This window comes from Alosa sapidissima, chromosome 6 (genome assembly GCF_018492685.1).
Source record: "Alosa sapidissima isolate fAloSap1 chromosome 6, fAloSap1.pri, whole genome shotgun sequence".
Lineage (NCBI taxonomy): Eukaryota > Metazoa > Chordata > Actinopteri > Clupeiformes > Clupeidae > Alosa > Alosa sapidissima.
The window spans coordinates 16,420,414-16,441,931 of NC_055962.1; the positions used below are offsets into that span (position 1 = coordinate 16,420,414).

General features: G+C 45.9%; 1 protein-coding gene across 1 annotated transcript in view; it reads left to right on the forward strand.

Moving 5' to 3' along the window:
- extl3 (exostosin-like glycosyltransferase 3) overlaps positions 1-21,518 on the forward strand; it is a 40,671-nt gene that overhangs the window by 15,975 nt on the left and 3,178 nt on the right. Inside the window, exons 2-5 of the mRNA XM_042094963.1 lie at positions 10,824-13,558; positions 14,298-14,425; positions 16,386-16,530; positions 20,934-21,062. Coding sequence (XP_041950897.1) covers positions 11,417-13,558; positions 14,298-14,425; positions 16,386-16,530; positions 20,934-21,062 — 2,544 coding nt within the window. The 5' untranslated portion in view covers positions 10,824-11,416. The remainder of the gene's footprint in view (positions 1-10,823; positions 13,559-14,297; positions 14,426-16,385; positions 16,531-20,933; positions 21,063-21,518) is intronic.

Below are 21,518 nucleotides of genomic sequence, written 5' to 3' on the forward strand. Positions count from 1 at the left end.
TGTAAATAGGCCTACCTTATAATCCTACCTGTAGCTTAGGGAAGCTAACCGCTTTCTATTAGGATCTAGTTTGTTAGTTACAGTTTTGTCATAACTCCCTAATGCATTTTTGCATTTAGAATAGCCAGAGCGTGTATATCTCAATCTGAAAATTAAACAATATCGGGTGCCTATGGACTAGGCTGGGTGAACCCAGCCTGATCTGCCCGCTATTTATTTTTTGATTTCTTAAAAGATTGAGCTTGGTCTGATGAAAGCCAGACTAGCCATGGACCTCAGTTACACAATGCAAGGGAACATGAATCAGCCTATATTTGCACGAACAATAACAGACAACAGCTCTTCAACTTTGGCCCGTTAAAATGTGTATGAACAGTCTAGCGACGCATTTCATCAAGGCCCATTTGGACATGTCAGTTATTTGCACCACTGGTTAGATGTAAAACAGCATTTCGTTTCAGACTACTGTTACTTAATTTGTGCATTAACAATAACGTTTCAGACTACTGTTACTTAATTTGTGCATTGACAATAAAGTATTACATGAACTAAAGATGACTAAAATCTTATGTAGAAGAAGAAATATTCACAAAAAATCCATCCATCCAAAAATGACCTTTGTTTTTGATAGCTGTTGAAAACGGCATGGAACTGACAGAGATGTTTTTGTTTATAAATACATAAAAAATAAATAAATAAATAACATTATGCTGATACCTTTTGCTTTTCCCAAATACAATGTAGCCTACAGGTGTAAGTGACCTTTCATCAATCCAGTTGCAATGGATGAACTGTGATGACCTGCCTTACTTGTGATTGTTTAGAGATTTTAAAGGTTTTATAACAATGCTACATCTTCTTTGGCTATTCTACAATCTATTCACCTTTTCAGCACAAGTAGGCTACTTTCTGTGCAGCCGCACACACACACTCAGGCATGCCAAACAAGCATACACAAAAGTTTCAAGAGTGGGGGATGGAGTAAAAGATGGAGACAAATTGAAGTGTGATTTATTTTCGCGGAATGGATGTACAGGACTGAGCGGCGGTCATATTTTGTACCGCTATGCGGTACATCTAGTTTTATTAAGACTCAACACACTTCAGTGGTATGCTGTGGGCTTTAATGAACGTTTTACATCAGTAATTATTGAAAGATATTGCAGTCTACACGCCATGATGAACATTAACAGTTCTGACCGAATATTAAATAGATTGTTATGGTAAAGTTATACTAGCGTCGACATTACACATTCATCACGTTAGCACACTATGATTACAGTCGTTATGTCTTGTCAAAATTTACTGATTAAGGAAGGGTCGCTTTATCCCATAATAAACCACACTCGTCTCACTTAGGCTATATGCCAAGCCTATAACTGGGGAGATGAACTTGGCACTGATCAAATAGTGGTGTTCTCTATTGCCTACTGTCGTTCTTTGAACTCATGAAAAATGTTGGAATATGTATGCGAGGTGCTTAGCCAAGTTTCTATGAGAGGACTTCCCTTTGAATGGCTTTGAAACATATTTTACATACGGGCCTCAGTGTACCTGTTGGCTTGCCTTCACTATCACTAACTACCGAAATAGTTCCAGATTTCTATTTGACCTTTCTATTTGTTTTATCCACAAGCTGAGGACTGTCGGCAAGAACTTGTGTTGACGTTTGCTGCTCACTCTGCCTGGTTGACACGGCCACTTGCCTAGATGCGTGCAAGGAGCATAGAGAGAGGCAGAGGTCCACATAGACACAGAACGCTATTATTTTAATAAGGTATCGATTCTAAAAACGTCGGAAATCATATTGTTTTTTGCGTGAGGGCACCTTGATACCTTTCTAGTATCGGTACACCGTGCAACACTAGGGCCAGCTCACCTCTCTGTATGCTGGTAGATTCTTGCCGGGTCTTGTTTGCTCTAGTACTGTTTAAGTGTCAAGCTCACTTCTGCTGCATTTCCAGCCTACCCCCCTACCACACAAACACACACACACACACACATTCTCTCACACTTTTCCACACTTTTCCATTTCTTCAGCATTTGCTAACTTTGTGTTTACTCAATGTGCTAAGTGAATCTGCTTATGTAGGTCATCGAATAGCCCCACGCCTCAGCAGCGCGGCTTGCTCCACCTCAGGAGACCAGACACTCGGGCCTTGTTGCTTGACGCTCTAACGTAGCTCAAAGGACAAGCCCGAGCAACTCGAGGGACGCTGTGCCATCCGACATCAGCTGCGAGTAGCTTAACAAGAGTTTTAATGGAGGGGGATTTAATACGGGAGGAGGAGGAGGGTGGTTATGTGTTTTAATGCGTTTGCTGCTCTGACTGCAGTGTCCTGCTTTATGGGAAGGGCTCAGATTGTGGAGCCCCATTTCATTTTGTCCCCTGTGGAGCTTTATGTAACACACTATGGCAGTAAACAACTGTGTGTTCTGAAGAACAGCCTCATAATGTCATTTGCCTATAAGGTACATTCTTTTCTTCCTTTTAAATAAATCACTACTTTTTAAATGTTTTGTGATGGAGTAAGGTGTGTTGTTTTGTTGTAGATTCGGTCACCAGACAGCACAGGGCATGGACTCTGCGGCTCTTTTTTGTGCTGCAGGGTTTGGTCTGCTGCCCCCTAAATATTTTTTTGCTTCATGTATGTGAGGTTCTGCAGTCTTTTGATGAATTGAGGGTAATTATGGGGCTCTGATAGTCCCTCCAGGATTTTGGGGAAGTGTATGGGGTTTTGCCTGGCCCTGGGCCACTTTGGAGAGCCTATATGTTCTGCTGCACGGTCCGCAAAGATGGACAGCTTAGGTCCGCTGTGTGTGTGTGTGTGTGTGTGTGGGCGAATGTGTAGCCTAGGGGATTAGGCAAGGAGAGTTCTCACCATCACAACACCGTCTGTCACCGTCATTATTATTTGGAAGTGTGCAATCCCCCTCATTCCCAGCCGTCCCTACCACCCCATGCCCCCTGGAATCTACACCGGGCTGAGACTACAGCACCCTGGTCTTGGGCAGGAAACATGTGACTGACTGCCCCCCACCGGACAGTGGGGCCAGGTAGTGTTGTCACGATGCCAAAATTATGACTTCGATACAATACCTGATGAAGTGACAAGTCTGATGAAGAGCTGAAGGGCTTGAAACGTCATGTGTGTTGGGGATTGAACTCAAGTAAACAAAACAAAAAACGGAGAGCAATAGTTGAATCATTAGTCATTAGTAGATGAAGCTGGAGAGTCAATCATAACATTGTTCAACTTCTCAACGAGTGTATGTGTTTGTGTGTGCATGCTTGTGTGACTGGGGTTTTAAATACCACTGAAAGGTGGCCATGTTTTGTGCTACGGCATCCCTCCTACAAATGATCACTGCATTCAATGTGGTCTGAAAAACTTCCACTCAATTTTGCTTGTGTGTGTGTGTGGCATAGATAATGACGGCCAATCAAGTTCTTTTTGCATGAGTGCGTTGAAACACTTGAGGTAATGAATTTAAACTGACAGCTTTAGGCTACAGAACCAGTCAAATGAATAGACTGATTTATGCTTCTACTTGGTCGACTTCACGCCGTAGCTACTCCGTCGCTTCTACGGCGTTGCGACCCTTTCGGAGTTCTGCGTCGGGGTTGCTTTGTATCGCGGTGCATTTTACCGCCATACTGCTAGGGAGTGTGTGGCTTCGAAGCTCTGCGTCGCTCACCACCGAAATGATCAAATGTCAGAATGGCAAACCCCATAGACTGTCGTGCTGAAATATTAATCTTCTTTGTTTTTGGCCTTTTCTTGCTTAGATTTTGTAAAAAGTATCGAGAAATAGACACAGTAAAATCCATTGACCTAATTACTGTAACCAGAAAATAAGTCTGAGGTTATTTGCGAGGTGTCTACCAGCCAATTTATGTTATGTTAGCAAGAAAAGTTTACCACAACTGTCCACAAAGTACTGCTTGCTGACGAAGTGTTAATTTCAAAATGTTACTAACAAATAGACACTTTACAAATGGATAACCTCGTCATTGTAACCAAAATATGTCTGAGTTTATTCGCAAAGCTTATGTCCGCGAACTAGCATGTTGCTACTTCCCACAGTAGACTGCTTAAAACACTGGCTATCAGCACACAGGACAAGTTGACCAATCACAGTCCTTGCAGTCTGCGTCGCCTCGACGTGAGGTTACACATTATTGGAGGTGCACGTTGAGCGACGGCGGAGAGCTGGGAGGGGGGTTTGCGGCGACGCAGAGGGGTTTACGTGGGGTACGCCGTCGAATCGATGCAGAAGCATAAATCAGCCTTAACATACCACCCCCCTCACACACGTACACACCTCCAAAGAGAAGGGTTTGACGAGCTCTCTATGTCTTCTCTTCATCCACTTCACATCTGATGGAAAAAGATCCTACTATGTAGCCTAGAAATCTAGACGCACCCTAGCGGCGGCAAATTAATTTGCTCAGCCTGTACGTCTAGTATCAAACCATAGGGATTTCTATTGGCTGACGCCGTGGACTTCTATCCAATCACAGCGCTCTATTTTGTTAGAGAGTCTTAAGGCGGGATTAACAGGATAACGACAGTCCTGCGACGGTGAACAACAAGGAAGGTGGCTATGGCGAACGAAGAGCGGTTGTTTGAATCGGCGTTGGCGTCAACTTTGGAGAAGTTGGACTTGTGCTTTTCTTTGAAAGTTGAGCAACACAATGCACTTAAGTCATTCCTTTCGAAGAAGGATGTATTTGCCGTTTTGCCGACCGGATACGGATATGGTCGTAGCGCTGGCCTATTGCATGCCTAGGCAGTTTGAAAGACAATTCTCTGCCCGCCCCTTGGATTAAGCGAGGTGAATGGTTCGATTCCAGACTATACATTTCAATGATATAGGCTGGCCCGCCAGGCTACCTACTATCACTACTTCTGTGACTTTCGGCTGTGTGTGAACTTTGAAAATGAAAGCAATTTCCGTTTGCCGTGACCAAAATCCTCCCACAACTCACTGATTGAGTTCTAAACAAGCGTTCTGAGTTGAGTGGGTGCAGACCAGAGTCTCCGTGGAGACTGAGCTGGCAAGATGGAGCCTAGCAGTCGGTGCCAGAGTTCCCCATCTGCATCTGCCTCAGGGGAAAAATGAACAGGACTCTCTTCCCGTTTTACCATGAGATTATGAAATCGCAGTGGTACAGACGTCATGCAGGGAATTTAAGGCATGCTTTATCATCAAAATCTATTTAAAAATCCAGAATTGCTGATGCACTTGGTGTAGATGCTCTCTCTCTCATGACTAGATCAGACTTCTTGCTCTTGCAGTCTTTGGGATGCAGTTTTTTCCACTGAACATAAAAAGCAGCAATTCTGTACATTGTACTGAGTGACAAAAAAGCAAAACGGTAGCAGTGAGGATGATCTACAGAGAAGCCTTCACCTAATAGATCCTTTGCTGTTACACTTGCCTGTTTTTTATTTTATTTATTTATTTATTTATTTATTTATATATTTATTATTTTTTGACTATGGCTTCAAGGCCTTTTTCATGGCACAGTAATAAATCAAAGCATCAGAAGGGAAAGCACGAGGAGCAGGCTGTAGGTGTGGTCCAAGGCAATCACTTGAACTCTGGGGAGCCTGTGTTCTGTGTTGTGGTGGAATGAATCACTTGGGCAAAAAAATGTACATTACATGGGGTGGGGTTATGGCGCTGTAATGTCTGTTTTGATATAGCCAGAGGCATAATGTTGAGTGAACTGACAAACCGCCAGATGATATATTGCAATGACTGAAGTCTCTGGTGTGTGTGAGAGTGTGTGTGTTGTATATTGTTTGTGTGTGTGTATGTGTGTGTCTGTGTGACTGTCATTCTTGTGTAGATGGGAGTGCGTGACTGGACACACCCCAGTGATGTCCCTAGTGTTATCTGAGACTGTTGTGAGTTGACCTGCGGTGGCTCTGCAGCACTTCTGGGACACAGAGTGTGTGTGTGTGTGTGTGTCTGTGCTGAGGCTATTCACATGTACACACTCAGATGTGATGCGTGAAGCGTAAGTAATGGCCTCTGTGTCGTTTCTGCCGTAGCTCGAAGCAGACAGGTGCAGTGACCATATTGCGAGCTGTTCCATCAGGAAGAGAAAGCAGCACTCAATGTGCTTGTGCTTGTGTGTGTGCCTGAGCCGAGACACATTCCTGCTGGCATGTGTGTATGCCTGTGGCATGTGTCTTGGTATGTGCCTATCTGAATGTCTACTTGTGTGTTGGGCAGTGTGTGCCCCAGACTCTCTATATGTGTGTTGATCTTGTGTTTATGTAAGTGCTCATCCCTGCTTGTTAAATCTCCTCAAATCTCAGCAAAAACACAGGCTTTTAGGGAATAGTCTGGACCGTAAAACCGAACAGAAATGCAGCCAGCAGGAATATTCCGGCTAGGCTTTTTACCCTCCCTGAAAAAATGAAGGGACATATTTGGTTAACATTTGGATTTATGGTTTAGAGCGTGTCTGTTGGTGTGTATGTGTGTGTTTGTCTTGTTTGTGTGTGTTATTACCCTCTCATTCAAAGGACCATAGAAATTGGATTATTCTGGGGGCATTTTTTTTTTTGCTTTTTAATAGAAAAGGACTCTTATCAGAGGAAGTGCAAACACACGCTCTTACAGGGCAGCCGAGGATGTCATGGCAACCCTCGCTGTCAATTTGTTCTCCTGCTGTAGTGCTCTTATTGTCTTGTAGAATACAAATCCCTGGAAAATCGCAATAAAACAAGAATCTCATCTGACCACGGCGCTGACCCATCTAATGGACTGAGGGTTGTGTAAATGTAGCCTGGTATGATTTTGGGTTTTCAGAGATTCTGTTGATATTGGTTAATATTCTGTTGAGTTCTTTAGCTAGTAGCTTTAGTAGAGTACTTTACCAAATAAATGGGTAAATTGCATGTTTTGTCTGAAAATTCAAATCAGGATGAGCAGCATAGACTGTATAATGATCTGTAGGGAGGAGTTCTTCCCATCATTTGGGTCAACAGTCTGTGGGAAGAGGCCCTTGGGTTGCCAGGGTCTGTTTTTTTCCGGCACTAGCAGTGTTATAATGATTATTTCCACCATGTGCATGGCCATGAATTTTGAAACCACTTTGGCAGAAAACAAAATGGAGTTGCATCATTTAGCCTAGCTTTTAATCAGCATCTCTCCAAATTGCCACTCAATTCCATAGCTAATTGTTGATTGCAATCTGATGAGGTATATGCAGCTAGCTTCCTGCTGTTGAGGTACTTTGCGAAGAATGCCAGTCACCAGTAATCAGCTTGGCTCCATGTCTTATTTCCCGTTGGTTATTTTGGTACTTCTGGAATATTGTTTTCCATTAAGAAAAATGTAGTGCCATGGCTTTTTATTAGTATGTGTGAAGCCGTCTTGCATTCCAGAGAGGTTCCTTGTTTGTTGAGCTTCCTTCAGTGTTGGCATGTCAGATCTGATAACTTTGTACAGCTGTGTTATTTGTTTACAAGAAATCACAACAGCAGTGACTCATGCCCATGTTGAAAACATTTTGCTGACTATTTGGCGCATGGTCATCTGCTAAACATCACATCTAAAGAGCCCACGGTTTATTAGACTGTGCCTTTTTCTCACTGGGTTTGGCCTCCTGTTTTGTTTATAAACAGTTTGGTTCATGTTCATGACATCTTTGACATGTAGGCTACTGCAAAGTTCTGTCAAGATATGTTTTGCATTTAAAAGGAATTGGCATGGTCTGTATTTCTTTTAATGTTGTGAATAAGTAAAGGCTTATCAGAAACAAGACTAAATGAAACAAAACATAAACTGCCAGTTCATCTAAAATATACCAGTATGTATCTATGTAATCCAGTCCAAAAACGGAAAAGAATGTACACATGTTTTGAAGATTCAGAGTTCCACGGTGTTGGGAAGAAGTGAGGCCCAAATCAAGGCCAGGGTCCCAGCAAGCAATTTACATGAAAGCAATTCACATCATGAGAATAGGAAAACAATTCACATCATACAGTACAACACAATCTAATACCATTAAACCTCATCCTGAGACTGTTCTCTCTTAATATGGTCTGTGAAAGGCCCCCAGATCTTATGAAATTTGTGGTGGGTGTCTGACAAAGTGTAGTGCAGCTCTTCCAGATACAGATACATACTCTTCCAGGATACCATATCATTCAACCATATCCTAAACTTAGGGCAAGGTGGAAACGCTGATTTCTTATTTGAAGAGAAGGAGAAATATGTGCTACCATCTAGCCATTTTTTTCGTTGAGTGAAAGATGCAAAATAATAATAATAAAGATCGCTAATAGTAGCAAGCCCCTTCTCTGACCAGTGCATAAACACTGAGTCCATTAGACCTGGCTTGAAAAGAAGGGTTGTGACATGGGAGCATAAAAGGAAAGCTCAGGGAGATTCAGCACACCCTTAATTTGTCTAACATCTTCAAGGAGTTCGATAAAATATTTGAAAATAAAACAAAGAGAAACAAACACTAAGGGAAGCGCCAACAGTCTTTGACTGGGTTGCACTCTGTGCATGCACAATAAAAATAAATAAAAATAAAACTGACTTGACTTGACTTGAATTGTGGGACTCAATCACAGGCCAATGAGGTTACTCATCAGTGACTGGAGCATTATTCCAGAATACTCATGCTCAGGCCCAGTAATAATGGTTCAAAACAGGCAGGCCCAAACCACCTTCAATTGTAGGATTTTGCAGGTATGCTATAGAGATATGGGGTGGGGGGGGGGGGGGGGTTGGCCGGCCCATACAAAGGGCAAAATTATAGTCTAATGAATTGAAGAAGTGTGCTGTAAGAAAAATGGGTACATTTTGAAAAAGATAGATACATTTGGGAAGTACAATCCTCTTGATAATATTCACACACCCTATTAAAGAAAGAGGGAGAAGTTTCCATTTTTCTATCATAGCTTTACGCTTGTCTGTCAGATCATTATAATTGCATTTAAAGAGAAGTTTGGGGGTTTTGGTGACGTTGATTCCCAAATATCTGAACTGATCAGTGGACACTTTGGTAGATCCTCAAGATATTTAGGGCTAGTCCACACGTACGAAACCAATCTTTTTTTCCTCCGTCTTCCCTGAAACCGCATCAAGAATATTTGCGTCCAAACGGATCCATCTCAACACGACTCAACACGTTACTTCATACCCCAGGCCTATAGGTGGCACTGTTGTGCTTTACAAACAGACAGAATAAGCTATGACAAAATGGCTAGTGCAAGGAAACCAGAATTGTTTGTGTGGACTGATGGTGAACTGTCAACTGTAAAACTAATAAACTTTATTTTACGGTTTGTGAAGGGTGCAGTCCCGTCCTTTATATGGCTAACGCAGGTAGGCCTACTAATCACCTTTACTTTCTTTGGTTGTAGTCTGTGATTCACATTAGTTTTGGCTATCACTAAACGCAAGGCTTACCCAAGTTCTAGGCTATTCTGTCGCCACATTTATAATATTGCTATAAAACCTTCGTTAGTAACAATACGTTTGCCTGCATCAAATCAAATCGAGCATTTGCAATCAGTGTTCTACCATCGGCTTAACGTGAGTTCTAAGCGTCTTTGTATGCTTATATCTGATTTCACTCGACTGTGAAAGCATGTATATATGTTGTAAGACATGTAAAATAAATGAATGACACTGGCACTACGCACAAATTAATGTAGCCTGAACTTACACCGCACTTTCCTAATAACTTAAGTTCTCTCGCGTCACTGACAGTAGCTAGAATGCATTAAAAAAAACGGGAAAAACAGTGTTCAGTCCACCAAGTCATAAGCTATCGGTGCTGCGCAGCACCAGTTGTGATATTTATCTTACGGAGTGTAATCGTAGGTAATGTCATGTATGAAAACTAGTATTGTTAGGCAATACTATAAGTGCAAGTCCAGGGCAGCTGAGGTGACATCATCGATACGCAAGCAGGATGTGCGGTTTCGCTGTCTAAACGAATTCAAACGGGCTACGGTTTCAGATTTCTCCACTCTGGGACCAGGTTTCAGAAAAGTGCGGTTTCGGGCAGTGCGTTTACAGGATTCGTTTGGACGCTCGGCCAAGACGAAGCAAAACCTCTGCGTTTAACCTAAAAAGCGTCTCCGTGTGGACGGGCCCTTAGAGTCTAGGCCATCAGATAGGGGCATGAACAGACTTTTGTCCCAGTTAATAGTAAATCCAGCGAATTGACCAAATGTTCTTATCAAATCAAGTAAGGGGAAAGGGATGTCCTAACATCTGACAGGGTCAGAATCACATCATCTGCATATAAGCCTATAGTACACTCAGATGTGCAACAATTTATTCCACTGATTTGGGGGCTGGCTCTAATAGCTATTGCCAGGGGCTCAAGAGCCAGGGAAAAAACATAGGGGAAAGGTACCACCTCTTCCTGGTGTCACAGCCCCGCAGGAATCGGGGGGACACCATAGCCAACACCATAACCAAAAGAAGAGTGGAAAATATGTATCTCCATTGGATTTGGTCAAAGGCCTGCTGGGCATCTAACGATATGACAGCAGCGTGGGGTAACTTATTAGAGTACATTGTATTTAACAGGCGGCGAGTGTTAGAGAAGGAGAATCTATGAAACCTGTTTGGTCCGGGTGGATTAGGGCACTGCTATGTCTACTTAATCGGTTCGTAAGAACTTTTGCAATCATTTTTTGGTCGCACAAATGTGACATCAGTGTCATCCCTGTCTTTTTTCAGGTGAAGACAAACATTAGTCTGGGGCTGGGAAAAATCTCTGCCTTCAGGCTTATCAGGTTTTTGATCAAGTTCCTTTTTTTCTGTTACAGATTCTGTGTGGCTGAAGGCATCTGGATCTTGAACACCCCCGTGGACCACAAAACGATCCACACGGTTGGTCCCCCGGTCATGGGGAGCTGTGGAAGCTGAGTCGCAATGTGTCAGAGCAAGCTGGAGGCCAACCATGACCTCCATGGTACACCCAGAATGGCCTTAACATCTGCTCCCTCTGTCCAGGGAATGTTCTCCCTTCTTGGGTAGCCCTGGGCTACCCCTGGCCCTCTCATGGAGCAATACAACACCATTTACATGTCTGTGATGTTCACCCAGTTCGAAAAAAGAAGATGAAATTTCCCTTCATTTTGATGGCTCTACGGAATACAAAGAGTTGTGAGAAATTGACTCAGATGCATCTTGGGAAAGGCATTGGAGAATCTACAGTAAGCAGCTGAGGTTCTGCTCTCTTTGTTTTATTTATTATCTTTCCCCCTACACTGCAGGCGTAACCTTTAACCTTTTAACCTTTCGCAATGTGGACAAGGTCGCAGCATGGGCGCTGATCCTCCTTATCGACACACTGATCACGCTGGTGCTCAATCCGAAGGAGAGTGACCACGCGCGATTGTGAGCTGCCGCCGTGGCAATGCAGCGCAACGGGGGAATGGCGGGCAACGGTGGTCAGCCATGGGTGTTCCGTCGCGTCCGCCTCACCTGGCTCAGCTTCATGCTCTTCTTCATCCTGGTCTTCTTCCCACTCATCGCCCACTACTACCTCACCACCATCGACGAGGCCGGTGGGCCAGACAAGCGCATCTTTGGGCCGCGGCCCGGCGGCGAGCTGTGTGAGGCCAAGCACGTGCAGGACCTGTGTCGCATCCGCGAGTCGGTCAGCGAGGAGCTCCTCCAGCTGGAGGCCAAGCGGCAGGAGCTGAATGGCGAGATCGCCCGGCTCAACCTGCGCATCGAGGCCTGCAAACGGAGCATCGACAGCGCCAAGCAGGACCTGCTGCAGCTTAAGAATGTCATCAGCCAAACTGAGCACTCCTACAAGGAGCTCATGGCCCAGAATCAGCCCAAGCTCTCGCTACCGGTCCGCTTGGTGCCGGACAAAGATGACGCCGGTCTTCCCCCTCCTAAGTCATCACGGGCGTGTCGCCTCCGGTCGTGTTTCGATTATGCCCGGTGCCCCATGACGTCAGGGTTCCCGGTCTATGTTTACGATACAGGGTCATATACCTGGGGAGAGAACCTTGACCCGCTTGTCAAGCAAGCTTTTGCAGCGTCGGTTAAAAGCAACATCTATGTGACGGACAACCCAAGCATCGCTTGCCTGTATGTGGTGCTTGTAGGGGAGTTGCAGGAAACACCGGGTTCCCCTCCCCCCTCTCCTGCAGACCTGGAGAAGCAGCTTCGGGAGCTACCTTACTGGAGGTCCGATGGCCATAACCACCTTTTGGTCCACCTGTCGAGAAAGTCCCTCACACAGAACTTTCTGTATAATGTGAGCACAGGGCGGGCAGCTGTGGCACAGTCCACCTTCTTGGAGCGACAGTATCGGGAAGGGTTCGACCTTGTGGTGTCCCCGCTTGTCCACGCCCTCTCAGAGCCCAACTTCCTGGAGGTGCCCCCTCAGGTTCCGGTGAAGAGGAAGTATCTCTTCACCTTCCAAGGCGAGAAGGTGGAGTCGTTGAGGAGCAGCCTGCTAGAGGCCCCACCGCAGTCCTTCGAGGAGGAGATGGAGGGAGATCCGCCTGCTGATTACGACGACCGCATCATTGGCACCTTGAAAGCGGTCCAGGACAGCCACCTGGACCAGGTACTTGTAGAGTTCACGTGTAAGAACCGGCCGAGGCCCAGCCTGCCAACCGAGTGGGCCTTGTGTGGGGAGCGCGAAGAGAGGCTGGAGGTGTTGAAAGTCTCTACGTTTGCCCTGGTCATAGCTCCAGGGGATGGGCAGCTGGTAGCTTCAGCTGGCTGTGGTATGCGGCTCTTTGAGGCTCTCGAGGTGGGTGCCATCCCTGTCGTGCTTGGAGACCACTCCAAGTTGCCATATCATCATCTAATACGATGGAGCGAGGCCACCATCATTGTCCCCAAGCCTCGCATCACTGAACTACACTTCCTGCTACGCAGCTTGTCAGACAACGACCTGTTGGCCATGAGGAGGCAAGGCAGGTTCCTCTGGGAGACCTACTTCTCCACCTCGGAGACGGTCTTCGGCACCATCCTGGCCAGTATTCGCACAAGCGTACAGGTCCCGGCGGCTCCAATCAGGGAAGAGCCGGCGCAGGAGATTCCGCACAAGGCCGGTAAGCTGGCTGGAACCGACGCCAACCTGGCCGACAACGGTGACTTGGACCTGGGCCCGGTGGAGACGGAACCCCCGTATGCCTCGCCACGCTTCCTGAGGAACTTTACCTACACGGCGTCTGACGTGTACCGCACCTGGAATCGGCCACCAGGCCCCTTCCACCTGTTCCCCCACACACCCTTTGACCCGGTGCTCCCTTCGGAGGCTAAGTTCCTGGGTTCGGGCACTGGCTTCCGACCCATCGGCGGAGGTTCTGGAGGCTCAGGGAGGGAGTTCCAAGCTGCTCTCGGGGGGAACACCCCTCGTGAGCAGTTCACAGTAGTGATGCTGACCTACGAGCGGGAGGAGGTCCTTATGAACTCCCTGGAGAGGCTCAACGGCCTCCCCTACCTCAACAAAGTTGTTGTCGTCTGGAACTCCCCCAAGCCACCCTCGGATGACCTTATCTGGCCGGACATCGGGCTGCCTATTGTGGTGAGTATGCTGTCCAGTGCCAAACCCATTATGCCATTAAATTCACACTATGACTCACAAGAGGTCAGTTAAGTCTAGGAGTCCTGCTGGCTGACCCAAATCACCCGTTACACATAAACTTCAACCTGTTATTTTGTCCAAGCCATTGTAACACCTACATTGCTTGCCTCTGCAGATGTTCTTTTGAAGCAATTTCTATTCAGAAGGCGGTGAGCCAACATTACACTTGTTAACATTTAATAGAGGCAAACAATGAAGTTTCTTCCATGCCCACAGAAGGGTTGGGTTTTTAAAAAAGACTGATTCCGTATCTAAAGTAGCCTAAGTCCTTAGCCAATTGTTCCCTAGATGTATAGTTAAATATTAATAATGTTACTGTTTGCTTTCCTCTGTGCAAGCTGCAGAATTGTCGGAGAGAGAAGCCAGTTTGAATGACATTTCAATAATCATGGAGCATCCATGGAATGTAAATCCTATAATTAATTAAAGCTGTCTTCATAAAAGATTTCAGTCATGGAACTAGTCTCCCTCCCCCACTGTCTATGTGGTTGCATTTTTTTCCGAGCAGCAGCAGCAGCAGCGCTTTTTGTAGTCTTTAGGCCTTCAGCTCGCAAGGGAGAACATTTACTGTCATATTTCTTTCATTGCTGTATTATATGCTTGTTTTAATGTTGAGGAGCTGTGACAGAAACTCTCCCCTAAAACTACCCCTCACCCCACCCTACCCACTCTCTTCCAGGTGGTGCGCACTGAAAAGAACAGCCTGAACAACCGCTTCCTCCCATGGGATGCCGTGGAAACGGAAGCTATCTTGTCCATTGACGACGATGCCCATCTCCGTCATGATGAGATCATGTTTGGCTTCAGGTGAGCGCGGAATGCTGGGAGAATACAGAGCTGTTGTAGCGGTAGTGTACCTATTTATCAGCGTTTATTTGAGAAGTTGTCTGGTAAGCAGCACATGCAAATCCTGCTCCTTTGAGTTTGTTGCACACTTGTTTAAAGATGTCACTATTGCGGCGCCTTCACCCAGCGATGAATTCTATTACATTGAAACTTTCATGATTTGAATACACACATTGTGTATTGTCTGTTGCAAAAGTGCAAACCTTTTACCATGTAGCCAAGTTGTCAGCAATCAATCAAGCTACACAAATTCCATGCATGAACATGTGCAGAAGTAAATTAATATTCCGTTATAGATGGGATGGGAGATCCAGAAAAGATGATTCTCTACAGCACCAGAACACAATAACTTAATGGCTCTTAATAGACAGAACGCTGTGTTTCAAATGTAGCCTTTCAGATATATTGATTGCTGCAATGTTGCAAAGTTTACTCGGGGGATTTTTAATGTACTCATCCAAAGAGGAAGTGAAAGTGTAAAGCGTGTTATGTAGCATGTAGAATCGGTGCGAATTGCTGGCACCTCAGTGCTGCATACCCGTGTGGTGCGCTGTGAGGACATCCTTGAGCAAACATTGCAGCTCTTTTAGGTGGTCCAGGAAGAGCCTGGCTGAACGCAGCCCTGCATAGGTTTGATTTGGCCAACACCCAAGGGCTAGCAGGTTAAGAGGAAAACCGCAAGCTGTCTTCAGGAATGGAAGCATTTTGAAACTGTAAATATTTACCTCCCAAAAATGCCATTTTGTGTCTTTCATCTGCCTGTGGGAGTCATCCCCGCTTTGGACTTGGGGAGTGTGTGATTAGCATGCGCGAGCGCCGGCGCTGTGTACACACCATCCTGCGCTCAGGGCTAGCTATCTCTGTCTGATCCCATCTGCCCTGGGGGCCTGTCTGGACACGCCGCTCACTGCTACCGCCGCAGCATGGGGGGGGGGTCATTTGGCATAAATTATCCCCAGTGTCTCGGGGGGGAAATCGCATCGCTCGGAATGCAGCCCCGTAGAGAGTTTACAGCTAGTGTGTGAAAGCCCTGCGTGTGTGTAAACAAGATAAGAAGATTGAGATGGGTTTCAAAGGTGTGTGTGTGTGTGTGTGTGTGTGTGTGTGTGTGTGTGTGTGTGTGTGTGTGTGTGTGTGAGAGAGTGAGAGAGAGAGATCAAGAGAGCGATGTGTGTGTGGAGGGTGAAGGGGGAGCTATGTGAAGTTATAACATACCTTTGCAGGTGGGGGTCTTTAAGAGGCAGTAGGGGTCACTTGAGTCGGGGAGAGAGAAAGGAATGTCTGGCATCTCACCTGATAAGTGCAGCACAGGTTAACAACCCCCCTCTATTTGATGCTAGACCATATGTTCCTGCTTTCACATTTTACAGCTGTGTGTGTGTGTGTGTATGTCTGTCCATACTCTCTTACTTTAGCTTACAAACAGGCTTGAGCATGTTGGTGCATTTATTAGTGTTAGCAGTCTCTCTCTTTCTCTTTGTGGTGTGTGTGTGTGTGTGTGTGTGTGTGTGTGTGTGTTTTGAGTGAGATTAATGTATCTCCTGAGCCACTCCTTGGTGAAGTGATGGATTCTAGTTGAGTTTTCCCAGAGCAAAGACACCTAAGGGCTCTGAGGAACAGCCGACCACTCACAGAGCAAGCACTCAGAGGCCACTTAGAACAATCTCAATCACCAATCAGCCACTCGGATACTCAAGGGAGCAACTGCACTGCATGAGGCGCTGCATCTCTCTATCTGTCTCTCTTTCTCTCCCTAAATCCCATTTTCTCTTCAAATCTGTCTTTCTATCTTAATGCTCGTTTCTCCTCCCCCAATGTTTTCCTTCTCCCGATCTCCATCCGTCTTTTCCCTCTTTTTCACTCTGTTAATATTTCTGCATCTCTCTCTCTCTCTCTCTCTCTCTCTCTCTCTCTCCCTCAGGGTATGGCGGGAGGCCAGGGATCGTATTGTGGGTTTCCCTGGCCGCTTCCACGCGTGGGATGTCAACCACCAGTCCTGGCTCTACAACTCCAACTACTCCTGCGAGCTGTCCATGGTCCTGACCGGCGCCGCCTTCTTCCACAAGGTATGCTAGATGCCAACGCCCCGAGAACCACGCCACGCCACGCCACGCCACGCCACACCACACCCCTTTATCTTGTTAGGCCAGTAGGTTTCTCAAACTATGGGCCGGTCCGCGATGAGGAGACTGCTGATCCGCAGAGCCGCGGAGTCAAATTATGTCTGGTGTGATGACCCCAAAGTCTGATGTCAAAGAATTTTGAGAGGCTATACAAGATGCTCCCCACCCGCCCAACCCCTCTGTCTCGTTAGGTCAGTAGGTTTAGGATGAGTCTACCCCAAAGAGAATGTTAGCACAATGTTGTGAAGTGAACCTGAAGAAGCCATTAGCCTAATAAAACCAAAGTAGACAAGTTGTGGGTTCAGCAGTGGGCTGCCAGTGCCGTGCCCTTAAGCAAGGCACTTAACCCAGAGTTGTTCTGGGGACCGTGGCCCTTGTAATAAATGACATCTGTAAGTCGTTTTGGATAAAAGCTTCAGCCAAATTAATAAATGATAAGTAAAAAGCTAGCCTGCGAAGCACGTTGGTCGCTCTCATTGAAAGTCATGTATTGCAGTGTGTGGTGGATAATCCTTGATCTTCATTCACACATTCCTGCTACCAACTGGCTGTGCACAGGGGATTTCAGTTTGGTGTCCACCCCAAAGCCTTAGGTCCCCAACCACTGAGCCGGACTCTAAGCTCCAGTAGAACAGTGTGCCTGTGTTTGGAATTCGCACCGCATGCTTTAGTCATAACAGTAAGAATCTGTCCCTGACTTAATGAAATTCATATTCATAAAACACAGAAGTACAATAAAAACCACACACACAACGCGCAGTTCAGTATTAATTTCAGTCAAAATGTCCAGTGCCATACAAAAACTGTCTTTATGCACTTAAAAACATGACTTATTTTATTATTATATTTTTTCCGTTGCTTTTGGAGGACATCCATAGTCCCTGCTGTGAAGGAAAACATTCCCTATAGATTCCATATAGATCCTTTCTCTCTGCTCATAGGACATCTGCCACCTGTCTTTTAAACAGCTGCATGCCATACCACCTGGCTGCTCAGGCTGTGAGTCATTGCGCTGGAGAGGCTTGGCGCTGGAAATTGCAGTTCTCACGGAAAAGTTCACAGATGTCAAAACATCCATTTCTTCCCGTGAACCGCCATCCGTCTCGTCACCTGTCGAGGAAAAGCCTTTTCCCTCCATCCACCCACTCGTTTTCTCACTGTCCTCTGTGAGGGATTGTCTGTCGGATTTTCTGTTGGTTCCTGTCCTGTACGTTTTTCTTCCCCCCCGCCCCCCGCCGCCACACCACACCACCCCCACACCACCCCCACATCCCGTTTCACTCCCATTTTGTACTTGTGTCTGTCTTGATAAAATATCTCCCTCACCCTACTGTTGCCCGGGCAACCGGGTGACCATGAACAGCGCTTTTGTGAATGTAGATGGTAGAACAGCCGAGCCCTGATCATGTCAAACACGGGCGATAACGAATGCCCTATTTGGGAAGTTAAAGCATAAGTTTGGGAAGTTAAAGCATAAGGTCCCAGTTGCACCCTGGGTAAAGGTGTCTAGCTACATGCACACAAGAGCATGGCTATTTGCCTCTTCATAATTCTTGTAAGCAGAGCGTGTTTTACAAAATTTCCTTCTAATGCCCTTGATGTGTTTTTCACTTTACAAGCCTCCACCATGATGCGGTATCTCCCTAAAATTACACCCTTGATTAAGTTTGAAGTAAACATCTCCATTACGGAAAACAGGATGGAGGTTGCATAAGCAGGATGGAGGTTGCATGGGCCCCATGCATGCGTGTGCGTGTGAATCTGTGTGCACGTGTGTGTGTGCATCTGTGTGCGCGTGTGTGTGTGTGCGCGCATCTGTGTGCGCGCATCTGTGTGCGCGTGTGTGTGTGTGCGCATCTGTGTGCGCGTGCATCTGTGTGTGCGCGTGTGTGTGTGCGCATCTGTGTGCGCGTGCATCTGTGTGTGCGCGTGTGTGTGTGCATCTGTGCACGCGTATGTGTGTGCACACACATGTAGTCTGGCTGTTGTGGCTGTAGGGCTTGTAGGAGAAGAAGAAGGTAGCGTAGCGTGTCACTGTGTGAGTGCTCTAACAGACGGTGAGTCTGGCTCAGGGACAGGAGTCACCGGTGCTGATGGGCTGACAGATGGACTCAGCTGAGGGCCGCAGGGGTGGAGGTGGACGGAGCAGGAGGAGGGAGGGGGGGGGATCAAGGCCCTGGAACTGACTGCAGTGCGGCAGGAAGGCCCCGTGCCATGCTGGGGCCCAGTGGGACTCCCCTACCTCTAACACTCCCTCTCTCGCTCCCTCTTTTTCTCTTTCTGTCTCTCTCCTTCTCTGTCCTTCTTTCTTTCTCTCAAGTCATAATAAAATGGAATTGTTGTGTAGGGATGAGCTGTGAGATGGGTCTATTTCCCCCACTCCACATGGCTACTATATGAGATCAGTCTTTTTTGCCCCACTCCACATGGCTACTATATGAGATCATGAGTCTTTTTTGCCCCACTCCACATGGCTACTATATGAGATCAGTCTTTTTTGCCCCACTCCACATGGCTGCTCTGTGTTTATGGCCCTTCTTTGTGTACATCACAATCTCCATCTGTCTGTGGTTATTTATTCTTCGGTGCCTTCTACCTCCTGTCTCTTATCTCTTCCCCTCACATACTATTGCTCTATCCATCCTTCTCCATCTGCCTAATTTAACCTACACTCTCTCACTCTTTTTTTCTTCTGCCTTCACTGTCCCTCTTCTACACTCTCTCTCTCTCTCTCTCTCTCTCTCTCTCTCTCTCTCTCTCTCTCTCTCTCTCTCTCTCTCTCTCTCTTCCTTCATTACACCCTCATTCTTTCTATTTCCCTCTTACTCCTTATTTCACTCTCTTTCTCTTGCTCCTTCTTAACACCCGTATTCTTTCTCTTTCTCTCTTTCTCTTCTATCCACCTCTCTCTCCCCCTCCCTCCCTCCCCTCTTTTTAATCATGAGTTGTATTAGTTGGATGCTCTAATCCAGAGGTCGTGAAATGGCGGACCCTGACGTGATCCTGACCGGACCATATAGCCTAATTTAGATTTTCACGTAAGGTTTCAAAGCTGCGCTACATGTTTCATAGGTTAGGATAACCGCATTTACTTCAGTAGCTTCAGGAACCATCATTTCGCTTGCTGCTACTCAGCCAGTGAAATCTGTGCATTCTGAAGTCGAGTCAGTGAGTAAAGTTATGGTGAAGAGACTCACTGATAGCCTGAAATGAGCGAGGAGAGGAGACAGGAGGAAAAAACAATCAGATGGAAGTTAGCTACAAGTAAGTTGTTTTCAAATCATGTATTGCTCAAAGAGGAGAAAGCTAGACAGCGAGAACAGAGCTTTATATAACGATACGGGGGCAATACCACGCAAAACTGTCACGTCCATAACGCCAACTAAATAGGCTACCATGGCATTGTGTTGGTGTTATGGATGTGACAGTTTTGCGCGGAATTGCCCTGGACCGACTCTACAACATATTCTGTGACAGGCAATTTTTAAAAGCGCCAGTTTGAAGCACCTCTACTAGACAAAGCATATATTTTGAGCAAGCATAGGGTAGGCTAGGCCTACCCATTTAACAGTGCTGAGACCACAGAATATTTTACGATTTAAGAGGGCAATATGATTGATCCACCACAATCTAGTTAGGCCTACATCCATTCACTCCCCAACAACGTGATGTTCCTGGGTTTCCAGGATTTCGGGTCAACATAAAAAAACTAAAAAAATACAATTAAACTTGCTGATTGATGGGTTCAGGGAACCAGCTGTGGAATATCCATCCTCAGGTCAAATTTTATTTTAAGTTCACGTTAAAAACGTCACGTCAAAAATAGCCAAGGCTACTCATTTTTTCTCCCCAATTACTCTTATCTTGCCTTATTTCTCCTCATTTCGAATGTTGCCTTTTAGGCTACTTATTTTATTTCACATTAAACATTAGGCCTAGGCCTACAACTAGGCTCCATCCATCCATCCATCCATCCATCCATCTATCTATCTATACAAATATATATATATTTATATATACACATACATAGCCTATACACGCACGTTAAACATTATGATGCTCCAGACCTTTGCTTGAGGAAAATTTCTGTAACTGGACCTCGCTGAATGTTTGTTGAATACCCCTGCTCTAATGTATTGGTATGTTTTTAAGGGTGCAGTTATATTGTAAAGAATTTAATACTGCATGGAGCAATAACCCAGAGTATTCCAACCTCCCCTTTCTTTTTCTCTCTCTCTCTCTCTCTCTCTCTCTCTCTCTCTCTCTCTCTCTCTCTCTCTCTCTCTCTCTCTCTCTCTCTCCCCCTTCCTCTCTCTCTCTCTCCCTTCCTCCCTCTCTCTCTGCAGTACTATGCCTACCTGTACTCGTATGTGATGCCCCAGGCCATTCGGGACATGGTGGACGAGTACATTAACTGCGAGGACATCGCCATGAACTTCCTGGTCTCGCACATCACGCGGAAACCCCCCATCAAGGTCAGTGTGGGCACCGAGCCAGCCAGTCGTGAGAGTGCGCACATCTACACGTCCCCAGAGAGCAAACACACACACACACAGATAGAGAGAGGGTGGAGAGATGTGCATGGAGCATTATGTTCATTATATACACATGCACAGAAAGAGGCAGAGATTCATAATTCACAAAGCATGTGTGTTACACACACACACACAGAGACACTGGCCTATCTATAAACACACACTTTGATAAAGAGATACTGTACACAAAGCACATGTGCTCATTTCACGCACACACAAACACACACTTACGCAGAGAGATGTGCATGGAGCATTATGTTCATTTTATACACATGCACAGAAGGGGGCAGAGATTCATAATTCACAAAGCATGTGTATTTATCACACATACACACAGAGAGATAGTGAGATAAAGAGAGATACACAAAGCATGTGCTCATTACACACACACACACA